At 42.1% G+C, this 15,962-nt stretch overlaps 1 protein-coding gene across 6 annotated transcripts in view; it reads right to left on the bottom strand.

Moving 5' to 3' along the window:
* Nucleotides 1-15,962, bottom strand: part of LOC149311722 (voltage-dependent calcium channel subunit alpha-2/delta-4-like) — a 204,090-nt gene that overhangs the window by 179,373 nt on the left and 8,755 nt on the right. For all 6 annotated transcript variants that reach the window (XR_016281488.1, XR_016281490.1, XR_016281489.1 and 3 more), the window contains exon 2: nt 11,003-11,084. Coding sequence is in view for 3 of the 6 variants with exons in the window: in XM_089527755.1 (XP_089383881.1) it covers nt 11,003-11,084 (82 nt within the window). In the remaining 3 variants the exon portion in view is untranslated. The remainder of the gene's footprint in view (nt 1-11,002; nt 11,085-15,962) is intronic.

The following is a 15,962-nucleotide window of genomic DNA, read 5'->3' as shown; positions in this document are numbered from 1 at the left end:
CCCAGAACTGCACAGGAGGCAGCCATAGCAGATAAAGTGGCATTACAGTGCTAGAACAGTGTGATGTGATATTGACCTTCTCCCTCACTATGAAGATCAAAGAAGAGGGTTGCAGTACTGAGATCTGGCAACCTTACTCATATGCATTTTCACATAAACATGTACACAAAACAGAAGTGACAGCAAACCTGAAGATTTCAGAGAATAAGAGTGGTCTCACACCATCCAGAAAGCTGAATAATGCTAAGGATCTGAGCCTTTAGGCTGCACACCCTAATGGCGTATGCTGTATCTGTTCCCTTGACAATGATAAAGAGTACAGGTACAGAATGGTACCCTTAATCAGGGGTGGAAAAGCATGAGAAGTGAGATGAGCAATGAAAGATCCTGCCATTCAAAGGGCTCATTAATTGTACATTTGAGAAAGCTGTGGCGCACATGTGGGGTAAAAAAATACCTTGAGGATGAGAAAGGGCAGGAGGTGATCAGATAGAAATAGAATCATACCAGACCTTCAGTAGGCAGTACAGAAGCTGCTAGCTTTACTTGGTGGGATTAGAAATGTGATGGTTTTCCAGTATTAAAGACAGAAAGCATCTTCAACACACACTCTAGCAGAGGAGGAATGGACAGGAGGAGAGGCTGAGCACAAAGGTTAGTCTAATGGTACTGCCCAGGAGAGGTGTATATGGGCCACAGGCAGAAATCTAACTTTGGAGAAAGTCCAGTTCAGCTGCCTCCTGTCCCCATTTAACTCAGTGGCATCATTTTTTCTCAGCAGAAGCTTGGGTCTGCCATTCTGAGGAGTTAAATCAGCCCCTCCCAAGTCATTTCAAATAATCCGGCCTAGGAATGTATGCCAACATGAAAAACTACTTACCAGTTCTTGCTTGTGTCTTCCTTATAGAGTCATATATATAAAATAGCAAAAATCTCAGAATTTCAGCAAGAAGCTACTTAACATGAAAGTGGGCTGGTCCAAGACAGAATATATAAATACAGAGATTATTGTGGAGCAAACCTGCCCCTTGTTACGAACAGGACTCTTAGTTGTCATTTTGCTTTTGTTGTTGATTTTGGATTTTGTAGTATTTTGATGTCAATAGACTGTGCTTTGTCATTTTTCCATTAGGTGTGGGGAGCTTAAGTTAGTGGGTTGACGCTATTTTGGCTCTCTCCAAGTATGAAACACTCCTCATACATTATGTAAGGCCTGGAGCAAATATCCCTGTATTCTCCCTTAAAAGGACCCTGACACTGAGAACAGACTATAATCGGGCATAGACATCTGAAGAACAATGCCATCTTGACCACACAAAGGAAAAAAAATGCTATAAACAACTCCCCTATGAGCAGACATCATACTGCATAAGAATGCCAGAAAACAATGTGCATACCATCTGCCCCAACAAGGCTCCAGAAAACTTCACTAAAAGGCTCCATCTAAATTCAAACTGTTAGTTTTCACACAATGATAACCTGCAGAGCACAGTCAACCCTGCAATTGACAGTCCATGGTGTCATCAGAACTCTTCTCCAGCACTACATCTCAAATGAGTTGACTCTCTTCCTATTAGCTTTCTTCACTTTCTGGCTTTCACAACCATACGTTGAAATTGGAAATATGATGGCATGGTCCATTCTAACATTAGTATTAGACTTTACTATTTAGTAAGAAATCCAAGGGAAAGCTTATATAACGAAGCTATATTTTGAATAAGGTTCCATCCAGCTGCAACTATCTTGTTCAAGTTGTGAACAGAAAGATGCAGAAAACGTTTGGTGTACTAGAAACAATTTACTGACAGTGAAAACTCTGTTCAAAATGAGACTCAAAGCTATTTGCCTGGAAACAAGTGTCCCGACAGGAAACCTGCTGTGTTAAATTTATTTCCATTAATCATGTTACAATCATCAATTCCCACTCTTCACTTGTTATGTGATTTGGGGCCTTTAAATGAATCGTTCTGTCATCACTTTTAGTTTGAGCTCAAGACTGAATTCAACAACTGAGGACTTGATTGGGTGTGCCATTGCAAAGAAGGAGTAAAATTCAGAATGGAAATATCATGCTGGTGTCCATGAAAAAACATAGAAGTATGTTCAGCAGCAAGCATCTTATATCTCTATCAGCCCCTCTGACAGTTATGGCAGTAAATGTATTTGTCCGGGGGAGGGGGGGGGGGACCAATGTGATTTGTGGCTTGCAGAATCCAACTCTAATGATCACAGAGAAATAAGGACAAAAGGAAAGATGATATATGTTGCTTCCCCGAAATCACCTTGGTAGGATGCCTCAGTCCCATGATGAAATTTAGCAGCAAGGCAATGGCAGAGAAAGTGAGTGATTAGCTTAGGAAAGTTGGTTTGACAGAGCAATATTTCCACCTAAAGCCATTTTCATCCCTAAGCTGAAATAGATACATGTATAGCACTGGAGGATGCTAACTGGGCTCTGCAGCACCAATTCATACACAGAATGACTGGAAAGCTTGTGATATTTCTGAAGATATTAAATTAAATAGATTTTTTTTAAAAAATGGCAGCAGCAAATAGTAAGTTGTTTATTTGGTCATTGACCAGTTTAACAGTAGCAAATAGAAAACAAGCAGCCTTTAAACTACTGATAAGGAGACATTTTTGTCTCGGTTTTTACAGAATTAACAAGACAGGGATGAATAAGAATTGTTGTTGGTGTGTGACTTCAAGTTGTCTCCAACTTAGGGTGACCCTGAGGCAAACCTATCATAGGATTTTCTTGGCACGATTTGTTCAGAGGAGGTTTGCCACTGCCTTCACCTGAGACTGAGAGTATGTGACCTGCCCAGGGTTACCCGCTGGGGTTCACACACATCAGCACAACAATTACATCAATTGAACTGGAGATCAGAGAATAGGGAGTCAGCCTGTGCTGGTTGGGTTACACTCCCCCTGAAAATGCAGGTCCACAGCTTGGTTGTGTTCCTGGATTCAACTCTGAGCCTGGAAGCTCAGGTTTTATAGAATCAGAGAACTGGAAGAGACCACAAGGGACATCCAGTCCAACCTCTTGCCATGTAGGTGTCAGGACTGGGCTAATCTTGCCATGATTATTGTGTTGGGGACCATGTTATCTATAAGGTGTATGCTATGTGTGATCCAACAGGGAGGTATGTTATTTTGTCAGGATGCATTAACTTCATGCCGTGTTATTACTGTGAGATGACAAGGGTATAAAGAGGGATTTACATCATGTGTGCTAACTGACATGTGTTTGTTACAAACCTGGTCAGCTGATTCTTTGTTCAGTATTGTGGATATGTTTGCTCACATATGTGTGCTTTTGGTATGTATAGTTGTCTAGCTGTAGATTTATGATTGTATGATGGATTATTCTTATATAGTTGGCATGGTGTGTGGGGTTTGGTTTACATCACCTTTGAAATAGAGATACAGGGTTATTTATGTTAAGCAAGTAGGTAAACTTATGTTGTTAGTCACATATTAGAGGATAATTAATTATTGGTTATAGGGCTGGTTATCTGGCTAATGATTTTATATGCTATAATCATGTTAACTGCAAAGCCTAATATAACTTTAGGGAAAGGGCTTGAGAGGGCAGTGAAATAGCCTTCACTGAATACTGTGTTCAAAAGGAATGCATAGGAGTTTTTTCTCTCTCTGCTTGCTAGTCCACTGTTATGAATTTATCTCAACAGAAAAGACAGGCAAAGACAGTCTGGGAAAGAGGGGGAAACAATCTAAGATGAATTAATTGTTTTGAAAACAGGGGAAAGTACAAGCCTGCCAGTTTTGTAAGGTAGAGCCAATGCCTTTGGTATGCTTGTGAATGCTTTATGTGTGCTTAGGCTTTAGTTCTGTCCAAGATGTTATACTAGAAACATCACTCTCTAGCTTCAGAAATCAAGCGTTGCTGTTTCACTCACAGAAGTCTGATTTACTGAGTTGTGGGTGGTGATGGAGTTTAACTATCTATGACAGGTGGAAGACACAGTAAAATCACCTGACAGATGGCCATCCAGCCTCTGTTTAAAAACCTCCAAAGAAGGAGACTCCACCACTCTCCAAGATAGTGTGTTCCACTGTCGAACAGCTCTTACCATCAGGAAGATCTTACTAACATTTTGGTGGAATCTCTTTTCCTATAATTTAAACCATTGCCCTGTGTCCTAGTTTCTGGAGCAGCAGAAAACAAGCTTGCTACATCCTCAGTATGACACCCCTTCAAATATTTAAACATGGCTATCATGTCCCCTCTTAATTTTCTCTTCTCCAGGCTAAACATATCCAACTCCCTAAGCTGGTCCTCACAGGGCATGGTTCCAGACCTTTCACTATGGTGGTCACCCTCCTCTGGATACATTCCAGTGGTGGCTAGGAACGCATTTGCAGAGTTAAAACTTGTGCACTACTTATGCCTGTTCTTTGAGACATGAGAACCTGTCATGGTTACACATGCCTTAGTTATACCCTGGATGAATTCCTCTATGTGGGCCTGACTTTGAAGAGTGCACAGAAATATCAGTGGTCCAAAAAGCTGTGGCCAGATTGTTAACTAGGGCTGGCTCCAGGTGCCACACAACTCCCCTGTCGCAACAGCTTCATTGACTACCAGTCTGTTTTCAGGTGCAATTCAAAGTGCTTGTCTTGACCTAAAAAGCCCTATATGACCCAGGCCCAATTTATCTGAAGGATTGTATTCTTCTTTACAAACCTGCCTACATTTTGAGATCTGCCAGGGAGAACCTTCTTTCAGTCCCACCATACTGGCAGCTACATCTGGTGGGAACATGGGCGAGGGCCTTTTTAGTGGTTGCTGCCAGGCCCCAGAGAAGTTAGACTGACAATCTCTCAGACCTTTCTGCTTTGACCAGCATTTGAAGACTGTATAAGAGCTGACTCACCTAAACAATGTGCTGGATTTTCCTAATTTTTATGCTGATATGTGTGTGTGTGTGTGTGTGTGTGTGTGTGTGTGTGTGTGTGTGAGAGAGAGAGAGTTTAATATTGTATGTTTTAATCTGTTTTTTTATTGTTTAATCTCTTTTTAACTTTTGTATCTTGTGAATTAACTATATGATTTTTAATCTGCTGTAAATTGCTTTGAGTTCTAAACTGTAAAACAGCAACAAGGTATTATTATTATTATTATTATTATTACTATTGTCCACTGATTCAGAGTGACACTAGAAAACATTCACTTTCACCCTGATTTGGTTTTGGTTTCCTGATGTCATACATGGGCTATATGGTGCTGTCATGTCCTCACACTGACTACATGACATCTGATTAGTTGGATCATATAGCAGGTAAGCTATAAAACAAAAACTTTAAAAAACAAAATAATGACACATTAGAGACAAATCTGCACGTAGCTCTTCACATATAATTCTGTGTACTCCCTCCACCTGACAACGGTTCCCCTGTTTCTTACTGGGTGCATTTCTCGGGAGGACCAGCAAGCATCTTAGGCAATGGGCTTGAGGCGGAGTGGAGGGCTGCCAAGCACTCCCTGCTGCACATCAGAGGAGCCTTCTATAACTTTTCAAAAGTGTTAGAAGGATGCATTTCATGTTCCCTTCCAAAAAATCCACACCACACTTTAGGGTGGGTCTTGCCTGCTGCTAAGTGAATGGCACCAGCAAGTCAGTCACTAAAAGTATATAAGTCTCAAGTCAACTTGAGTCAGTGTGTCATTTTGTCCAAGTAAAGTCCAAGCAAAGTCACTGAAGTGCCTTGAGTCTGACTTTTGTTCGAGCCAGTTGACTTGAGTCTACATCATTGCTTATTGATCGGGAGGGTGGAAATTCAGACCATGGTCTCAGTTTGATTGAGTTGGGAAGAAATGAGAGAGTGCTCTCAAACGTAGCTTCTCCTTCCCCTGATAACTTGGAGCAGCCACCTCTTCATGATCAGAACCACCTCTCCTTTCCCTTCTCTGCTCACCAGTAAGTGACAGTAAGAGGGACCCATCCTGAGCTTTGACAGATGTTGGGCAGTGGAGCACAATGATAAGTCAACAGGCCTCTGTGTCCTGTCCTAAAAGGTCCCTTACTCATACCTAAGTTATTTACAGCCTATGTGCCTATAAGACACTAACAGGATTGCCAACCCAAAAGTGAATGTGTGCAAGGACAGTGCAGGGGAAATGCCTTTCAGATAACAGTTCAGAGTAAGCTTGGCAGAGGGAAAACTGGAGATGGTCCCTGTACCTTTGATACAGTAGTTTAGAAGAGCTAATTTTAGCAGGTGCTGCTTGTCACTCATCCAGGTAACAAGCAACATCTGATATCTGGCAACCTGTTTCAGGCCCTCTTAATTCCATTTTTGTACCAAAATGTATTTTGTGTTGTTGTTAACAACAAAGCTATAATCATTAAATCTAGGATTAAAAAGAATCAGGAGGCAAAAAAAAGTCATACCAACCGCAACCCAGATTTTGCATTTGATTTCCTTTTTACATTCCCTTTCACCCATTAATGAGTGTTGGAAATGCCAAGAAATTAATTACTTTTGTATGTGGTGCTAGTGTAGAGCTGCACAAACAAGCTGGATAAAATTAACATCCTGACTAGGCATAAATTAAGCTTTTGTGTGGTTGCTATTTTTATAAACTATCTGAGGGATATGGATGGTCACAAAGAGAAACTTTTACTCTTAGCTGCATATAGCAAAACCTATGCCAATCAATTTAAAAATCAAGTTAAATCAGAAAATGCACAATTAATCTAGTGGTGAAATTAGCTAATTTCATTGGTATGAATAATGATAATGCTACACTTGGCCCTCCATATCCATGGATTCAACCACCCACAGATTGAAAATATTCAAAAAATATATAAATTCCAAAGAACAAATCTCAATTTTTGCCTTTTTATATAAGGGACACATTTTACTATGCCATCGCATTTAATGGGACTTTAGCATCCATGGATTTTGGCATCCACAGGGGGCCCTGGAATCAAACTACAGCAGATGTCAAGGGACCAGTGTACTACAAATTATTATGGGACTATCAGACAGTTTTCTTCACCATACAATGAAAGGAGGAAGTACAAACTGTGAAAGAGGGATTTCTATTAAAACCTGCACCACTTAGGTGGTGCCTGCACTGGCCAGAATACTCCAGGAGCAGCCCAGAGTACCCTGGCCCCAAAGCTGCCCCGACCTGTCACTGTTACCTTGGGTCCTCTGTGGCAGCTGAGCAGCTGTTTGCAATGCATCCTGCTGTGCTGCCCAATGCAGCAGCTGGTGCATCACTTACTCTGAGGTCAGAATGAGGTGCACAGTGTCAATCACATGACTGGATGCCTTGTTCTGACCTAAGAGTGAGCAACATATAGCAGTGGTAGCAGTCCAGGTGGCACAGCAGGATGAGTTGCAAACAGCTACCTGGCATTGCAGTAGAGGGCTCCGGATCTTATAGGAAGATCCAGAGCAAATAGTGAGTTTTCTTAATCCGTTTTAAGGTGGATATACTCATTTCTGGTGCTAAACTGGTTGGACATCATATGGATTGTTTGCACCAGAACCTGGGTCTGGTCTGTGTATTGTCTGGATTCTCTGCTGAGAGGATGGGGGCAGGACATTTTATTTGGCCCATGCAGACAGGGCATTAGTTTTACGTGTGAAACCAGTCTAAAAGTTTCTGTGCTACCCCAGATTCATCAGGCTATTTTATATCTATCACTATGAAAAACATAATAACCAAGAAACTAATTTCAGTTCTGAGTAGTTGAAGTAAGTCACTTATTTTTTTCTTCCAAAACAAATATTTCTACTGGATCAAACAAGACAAAGCATTTATGTCTAAAGCCTTGGGTAATGATCCAAATGGTTTCTGCTTTCATACTGTCCAAAGCTAAAATGCATATGGGCAATAGTGTGAGATAACCAGGTGACAATGAAAAAGACAGAATGAAAGCCAAATAATAATGGTAATGCTAACATCAACAGCTACTGATACTGATATTATCACTACAAAAGACCAAAAGATTCCCCCAGGCAGGAAAACCACAAAAGGAGGTCCAATAATGGTATCACTGTTTGGTGGGTTTTGGATGTTACTGGACTTCATAAAAGGAAGGGCTAGGGTTTTAAACATGAATCTGAATTATTTTAGAACATCATCACAAAGGCAATGCCAAGATTGTGGTGGGGAAAGACTATGTTTTTTTAGAGTGCTATTTATATCATTTTCTTGTGTATTTATTCCAGATCTTTTCCCTTTTCACATACATAGTTCTAGCATACTAAAATGTTCATTCTAGCTGGTCACAACGTGTTCTGTGGCTAAGCAGGTAGCAAAGCAAGACAAGCTATTCAGTAATGGGGGAATGTCTCATCCTGTGAGAGATTCCATTTATTTTCTGATTTATTTCATCTGCTCTAAACTGAGCTGAACTGCTGGTGTCCCCCAGACATGAAAGTGACAGGGTGATCTATCTCTCTGACCACCCATTCAAGGCTATTGCACTCATCTCAGAGAGACAAGGGCAAGCAAAACCTAATGTTTCCAAATAAACATTTGCTTGAGCTGCTTTCAGGAATCAGCAGGACTCACATGAACCTCATTTTGGAGTTTGTAGGAGCACAACTTGTGGGGGACTGGTTTGTTTTTTTTAAAATTAAATTTCTATGTGAAAGCATTTAATGCTGGCACTAGGTATCGTCCCATAACTTCTAGTGACAACAGTTTTGAGGTTATTTATTTCTGTAGAAACACACTAACCACCATGCTCCATGCATGCAATATTTACACATTCTACATTATTCTGCATAGCAACACTGTGAAGTAAGAAGGTGAAAAAATATCATGCAACATTGTATGGTTAATACCATAAAGGAGTGAAAACAGGTAAATAGATTTATGTTATTCTAATAATTGTTGTTCTAGTGGGTAATAAATATAATTTACTTTTCAAACAATGTAAAGAAAGTGATTCCTTCTCCCTCCTCCCTCCTTTCTATTTGTATTGGTGTGTGTTTGTTAATTTATACGGCCAGTCAGATGAACAAATTTTTCCAATTCATTCATACAGGGCTAGAACATGGCCCTCTCCATATTATGTAGTAAAATCAATCCTCTCACATAAAATAAACAAGACCATTTCAGGCCACAAGGTATTTTATTATCTGTAATGGATATTTTCCTAAAATGTATAATCCAAGAACATTTCTGTTTGATTTTTATTACATTCCTCCAAATGTGATTCAAATATGATGCGGGATAAATGAGACACCAAACAGCATTGTGTAATGGTTTGAGCACCGGAGTGTGACTCTGGAAATCAGGCTTTGAGTCTTCATTTCGCCATGAAAACCCACTAGGTGACATTGGACAAGACACACAGTCTTAGCCCCAGAAAATCCCATGTTAAATTTGCCTTTGGGGTGCCATAAATTGGAAACAACTTGAAGACACACAACAACAACAGCAACACCAACAACATTTTCTCTGATACCACATGCTCACTGATTCCCCTAGAGTCCAAAAAGATGTTAAATCATAACCTTTTACATCCCCATTCATTTATTTATATATTAGCTTGCATATTTACTTCTCCTTTTCTCAGGTTTTTTAACTTTTGTGGAAATTATTTTACAATGCTTCTGTTCACTAAGGCCCTTATCACACAAGCAAGTTATCCCAGGGTCAATGTGAAGGCAATGCAGGGGCAATCATGGGGTTTCAATCAGGAGCCATCTTAAACACAATCAGGGGTTATTCCAGGGTCTTTCCAGGGTTAGGTAAATCCTTTCCCCCAAAATTTACCTAACCCTGGAATGACCCTGGAATAACCTCCGATTGTGTTTAAGATGGCTCCTGATTGCATTTATCATCATGTGATAAACAAACTTGAAACCCCATGATTGCCCCTGCATTGCCTTCACATTGACCCTGGGATAACTTCAAATTTTGCTCATGTGATAAGGGCCTAACTAAGGCGGGGTACAGACCGCCGCTTTGCAGCGGTCTGGCACCGCCGCCAGAAGGTCCGCGGGGGAGCCGGAGCCTTCAAACGGCCCGACTCCCGCGCGGACCGAAAAAAGAAGCTCCAAAATGGAGCTTCTTTTTGCGTCGCGTTTGCGACGTAGCGAGGCGCCAGGGGCGCGCTCGCTACGTCAGCAGCGGCGCGACGCGTCTGGACGCTGTGCGTCCGATGCGTAAAGATGGCGGCGCCCATGTAGAAGGGGCGCCGCCATCTTGTACGGACGGAGTCCGTACTAGACCATGGGGCGTCTAAAAGAGACGCCCCTTTTTTAAAATGGGACGTCCGGAGGACGTCCCAAAGGGCTGTTTAGAAAGCCCCTAAGTATACTCAGTCAGTCAGTCAGTGAGTATCTCAGTTAGTCTTAAAGGAGCTACAGATTCCCTTTGCATAATGATATTCCAGATTAACATTGCTATGTCTCTGATTTGAGTAACGTAGAAAGCATAAGCATGAATAAAATAAAAATAATATCATATTTTATGCAGTTCTCTCCTAGAATGGCAGTGTTGAATACCTCTCAGATTTTGAGGATAAGAACTTTGAAATGAATACAGCAGGCTGTGAATACCAGGTGAGCATCCTACCACTTGCTTTTTCAATACTAGTTGAGTCTCCCTCATCTGGAATTGTGAAATCCAAAATATTCCAAAAACCAAAACTTTTTTCATGGGTGGCTGAGACAGTGATACCTTTGTTTTCTGATGGTTCACTGTACACAAATTTTGTTCCATGCACAAAGGTTTTTTAAAATATTGTATAAAATTACCTCTGGGCTATGTGTATTAGGTGTATATGAAATATAAATGAATATTGAATTTAGACTTGGGTCTCATATCCAAAATACCTCATTATATACATATATGCAAATATAGGCATTCCAAAATCCAGAACACCTCTGGTCCGAAACATTTCAGATAAGGGAGACTCAGTCTGTATTGGGTCCTTTTTTAAAGTGGGTGTATGTAAACATTTGTATTTATTTGCTTACACAATTACCTATCACTTACCTTCTGTAATAGAAGAGAGCCAGAATACTTGGTGACAATGTAATATAAGTCTCCACCAAAGACATCTGCCCAGGATTTAACTCTACATAATAAAACAAATAAAAGGAGCATCAGTAACTTCATACTAGACAGGCAATTGATAAGAAGCAGAAATTTCAGACAACAAAGATGCATTACAAAATTTTAGACTTCTCCCTGGATAGGACATTCTGTGAGTAGGGATACAAATAAACAACTAGTTCAAGCTGTGCTCTGGAACAACCCATCTGGCCACTCCAGTGATTTTCATCTTTCAGTGTCACCTCCAGATTTTGGGGTGTACTTGAACAAAATGTCCTCATTTGTTCTCTTCCCTGAGCAAGGCTTCTGTCACTGTCACCACTTTACATTTGCCTTCCTTTTCCCACTGAATGCAAACCACAACACTGTTATGATAAGAAGCAAAGGCGGAGATAGAAATGCGCAGGGACAGTGGATGCTGTGTTCAGCAGTGAGGCCCGTGCTGCAATGTGTCTTGGTACATGCTTTGCAACTCTTGAGTTCTGGTGCCAGTTGCTTTGCGTATCTCATCATTAAACATTTATTAAGATTGTAAGCCTGAGAGCAGGCAACTGCCAAATTAGCAATTCGTAAGCCACCCTAAGAGCCTTTGTGACTGAAAGAACAGGATATAAATATTCTCAACAAACAAACAAATAAATAAATCAGAAACAAAAGCCCTGTATTGTGGTCTAAGGGCCCATTCACATTACGTAATTATAGTGCTATTATTCCACTTCAACTGCCTGTGGAATCCTGGAGTTTGCAACTTGTCGAGTTAGTGCAGAACTCTAGCTGAGAAGTCTAAGAAGCGGTACAGACCAACACTTTGTGCTGGCGTGACCCTGAACTAGGGCTGCAGAAGGGCAGAGTATTCACATGCTCCCAAACCCTACCGCATGCCCCGGGTGCCATCTTGGTGCACAGCTTTCCAGACGGCTCATATGTCCCTTGTGTGCAGTGCCCAAACGGCGGTGCACACAAGGGGTGTCATAGCGCCATGCCAGGGCATTTATGGTGCCCCTGAAGTGGCAGAAATAGGAGCTGTGTTTCACAGCTCCTTTTTCCACTGGGTTGGGATGTGGCATCCAGTTGCCATGTCCCCAACCCAGTGCTTTCAGGGGTGGCATAGAGCCACCCCTGTCAAGCTGTCTGTACAGCCCCTAAATGGTCCTCCCTGCAATACATTCCTTCTGACTGTCCCATTTTGGCAGGATTAGTCCTGCTTTAATCTTCTGTCATCCCACTTTTCCAATTTCTTTTAAATTATCCCTGTTCCAGTCTGTTCCTGCTGCTTTCCTCCTTTGTCCTTGGCTTACTTAAATTGTTGCAGATTGAACCAAAGTAGTTTTCACTCACTTAACACAACAGAGAAAAGAAGAGAGGGTAGAATCTATCCCTTCCCGTTAGGCACAGATGAAAACAACCTGCTGCATCATTTCTTAGCTTGTATGTTCTTCCTCATTAATAATGTTTTCCATCTTGACTACACTCTGATGTTGTTTAGTAACACTTACCCCAGCTTTTATCTGTGAAAGGTATGTATGCTGCAAATCCTAGGATTCCATAGAACTAAACCATGGCCATTAAGGTGGAATTGTGGCACTATAATTGTGTTGTGTGAATAGGCCCTAGGTGTTGTCATGCTCCCAGAAGTGACCAGTGCGGTCCCACAGGGTTCTGTCCTGGGCCCAACACTATTCAACATCTTTATCAATCAATTGGATGACAGAATTGGGGGTGTACTTATCAAATTTGCAGATGACACCAAATTAGGTGGAATAGCTAATACTCCAGGAGACAGGATCAAGATTCAAAATGACCTGGATAGACTAGAAAGCTGGTCCAAAGCTAACAAAATGAAATTAAACATGCAGAAATGTAAGGTACTGCACTTAGAGTGGAAAAATGAAATGCACAGATATAGGATGGGGGACACCTGGCTGAACAAGACTACATGTGAAAGGGATCTTGGTTTTATCTTTGATTCTTCTCTGTCGTATATCCCTCAGATCCAGACCACAGCCAAGGCTTGTAGATTCGTTTTATACATTGCCAAAATCCGACCATATCTCTCCGCCTCTACTGCCAAGATTCTGGTCCTTGCCCTAGTGGTCTCACGACTTGATTACTGTAACATCTTCCTGGCTGGGCTTCCTCTTTCTCACCTTCGTCCTTTAATTTCTGTCCAGCATTCAGCTGCACACATTATCACATCCGCCCACCGCTCTGACCACATCTTTCCTTTGTTGGCATCCCTTCACTGGCTCCCCCTCCCTTTCCGTATTCAGTACAAGCTCCTGCTGGCGATGTTTAAAGCCCTCCGGTCCTCTGGGAGGAACTTACTGCAGCCTCTAAAATCTAGGCTTGCGGCAACCTCCCAGAGGGCGTTCTCTGCTGTCGCCCCCAAACTCTGGAACGACCTGCCGGATGAGATCCGTCAGATAACATCATTAGACAGCTTTAAAAAAGCAGTCAAGACGGATCTCTTCCGGCAGGCCTTTCCAGATTAACCATCCCGGTCCAGGTTCCCTGATTCCCTCATTCCTCCCGTGGCCCCATCTTAGTGATGGTTGAGGATCAACAGGGATATCAGGGTTTTTAGTTTTAATTGCTGTTTTTATCCTTGATATTGTATTTTTAATATGTTATACTATTTAATACTGTCTTAAGGGGGGGAGGGATAAAGTGTTTTTAATTGTGATATTTTATATTTTACTGTTGTTAACCGCCCGGATTGGTTTGCCAGAGGGCGGTATACAAATAAATATTATTATTATTATTATTATTATTATTATGGACTGGCCCCCCTTATTTATCAGACCTTCTTTCTCCTCACCTTCCCACTAGGGCCCTCCATTTTGGTAGTCAAAGTTGGCTGTCCCAGCCCAGGATTTCCTCTGCCCCATCTAGGATTCGCCCCTTTTCACTTGCTTCCCCTCACTCCTGGAACCTTCTTCCCTTGCGAGCAAGGGCCATGTCATGGCCAGCCAAGAGCAGGTCTCGGAGGATGAGGAGGAGGATGGGGCTCCTCCAGAGCAAGAGCTAATTGAGGCTACACCAGGTGCTAATCCTGCTCTGCCAGAATCCAGCCCTGATCTTCCAGCCCCAGAAGAGGAGGCTCAGCCAGGTCCTAGTGCTGATGGGATTCCTCTGGTGGCACAGCAGCCTAGTGGTGACTCTAGGGAGGAACCAGGCCTGGAGGTTCCCTCCTTTGAGCAAAGAAGAGCCAAGAGTGCTTGCAGGCGTAGATCCAGGAGGACTGCAGAGAGGCAATTAGTAAATCAGCCTCAGGTGGCACAGGGGAGAGTTTCCCTTACTTAAGAAACAGGGAGACATTAATTCAATGCCAGAGTTTATTGCATGATCCTTTGGTGTGATTGCTGCCGGCACTGGCTCCGCGTATCCTGATTCCTTGTTGCCTTGACTCTTGACCTTGGAACGGACTGGACTCTTGCTACCTTCTCCTGCCCTGACCCTGGACCAGACTGACTACGCTGACCTCTGTTTTCCTGACTTTGGCACTGGCTTTCGGTTTGCTCTTTAACTCGGACTCCTTGCAAGGTTTGTGGACTGCCTCCATTTGCTGTGCTAAGCCATTCTTATCAGCATTGTTTGGGTGTGCTGGCTGCAGTCCGAGACAGGCCATCACTTCTTTAACCAGCTTCAAAACGGAGTTGAAGACCATCCTGTTCAGAGAAGCATTCCCAGACATTGCATGATTGTCACTTGCTATCTGATGTTCTTTTTGTTGCCTGTTTTATTGAACTATTTCCTGTATTTCTATGCATTTTATTTGTATTATCCTATCATTTCTTAGATTGTACGCCATAGGCAGGTTTACTGTTTTATATTTGTTGTTTTTATGTACAGCGCTGTGCAAATCTTCAGCACTATATAAATAAAGAATAATAATAATAATAATAATCTAGGAGTCCAAGTAGACCACAAGTTGAATATGAGTCAACAGCGTAATGCGACAGCTAAAAAGGCCAATGCAATTTTAGGCTGCATCAATAAAAGTAGTGTCTAGATCAAGAGAAGTAAGAGTGCCACTATATTCTTCTTTGGTCAGGCCCCACCTGGAATATTGTGTCCAGTTCTGGGCACCACAATTCAAAAAGGACATTTAAAAACTGGAGCGTGTCCAAAGGAGGGCGACTAAAATGGTGAAGAGTCTGGAAACCATGTCCTATGAGGAACGGCTTAGGAAGCTGGGTATATTTAGCCTGGAAAAGAGAAGGTTAAGAGGTGATATGATAGCCCTGTTTAAATATTTGAAGGGATGTTATATTGGGGAGGGAGCAAGCTTGTTTTCTGCTGCTCCAAACAACAGGACCCAGAACAATGGATGCAAGCTCCAAGAAAAGAGATTCCACCTCAACATTAGGAGGAACTTCCTGACAGTAAGGGCTGTTCGACAGTGGGACACACTCCCTCTGAGTGTAGTAGAGTCTCCTTCCTTGGAGATCTTTAAGCAGAGGCTGGATGGTCATCTGTCTGGGATGCTTTTATTGAGAATTCCTGCATGGCAGGGGGTTGGACTGGATGCCCTTGCGGTCTCTTCCAACTCTACAATTCTATGATTCCCAGCTATATAACATTTGGATAGAGGCCTATGTAGACCCTAACTAATGATGACATCAGCCTGTTCAAATTGGTTTTATCCCTGAACGTCAGTACATAGGCATGTCAGGAGCACCCTGCTTAGTCAATGCTTGACAATGCTAGGCATCAAAGGACATTTGTGGACTGGGCAGGAGGGGTTTTCTGCCCACTTGTGGAGATCCCCCCCCCCCAAAAATCACTCCACAAATTGCTATTGTTAGGGATGCACAAAATGTTCTGGCTTTTAGACTGCATGTCTATTCAGCCAGCTAAACTCATCTGCAGCACCTATTTTAACATAACTCTGTCTACT

This window comes from Sceloporus occidentalis, unplaced genomic scaffold (assembly GCF_023333645.1).
Source record: "Sceloporus occidentalis isolate IW3139 unplaced genomic scaffold, rSceOcc1.0.p SCAF_5, whole genome shotgun sequence".
NCBI lineage: Eukaryota > Metazoa > Chordata > Lepidosauria > Squamata > Phrynosomatidae > Sceloporus > Sceloporus occidentalis.
This window is presented reverse-complemented; position numbering and strand designations above follow the sequence as displayed.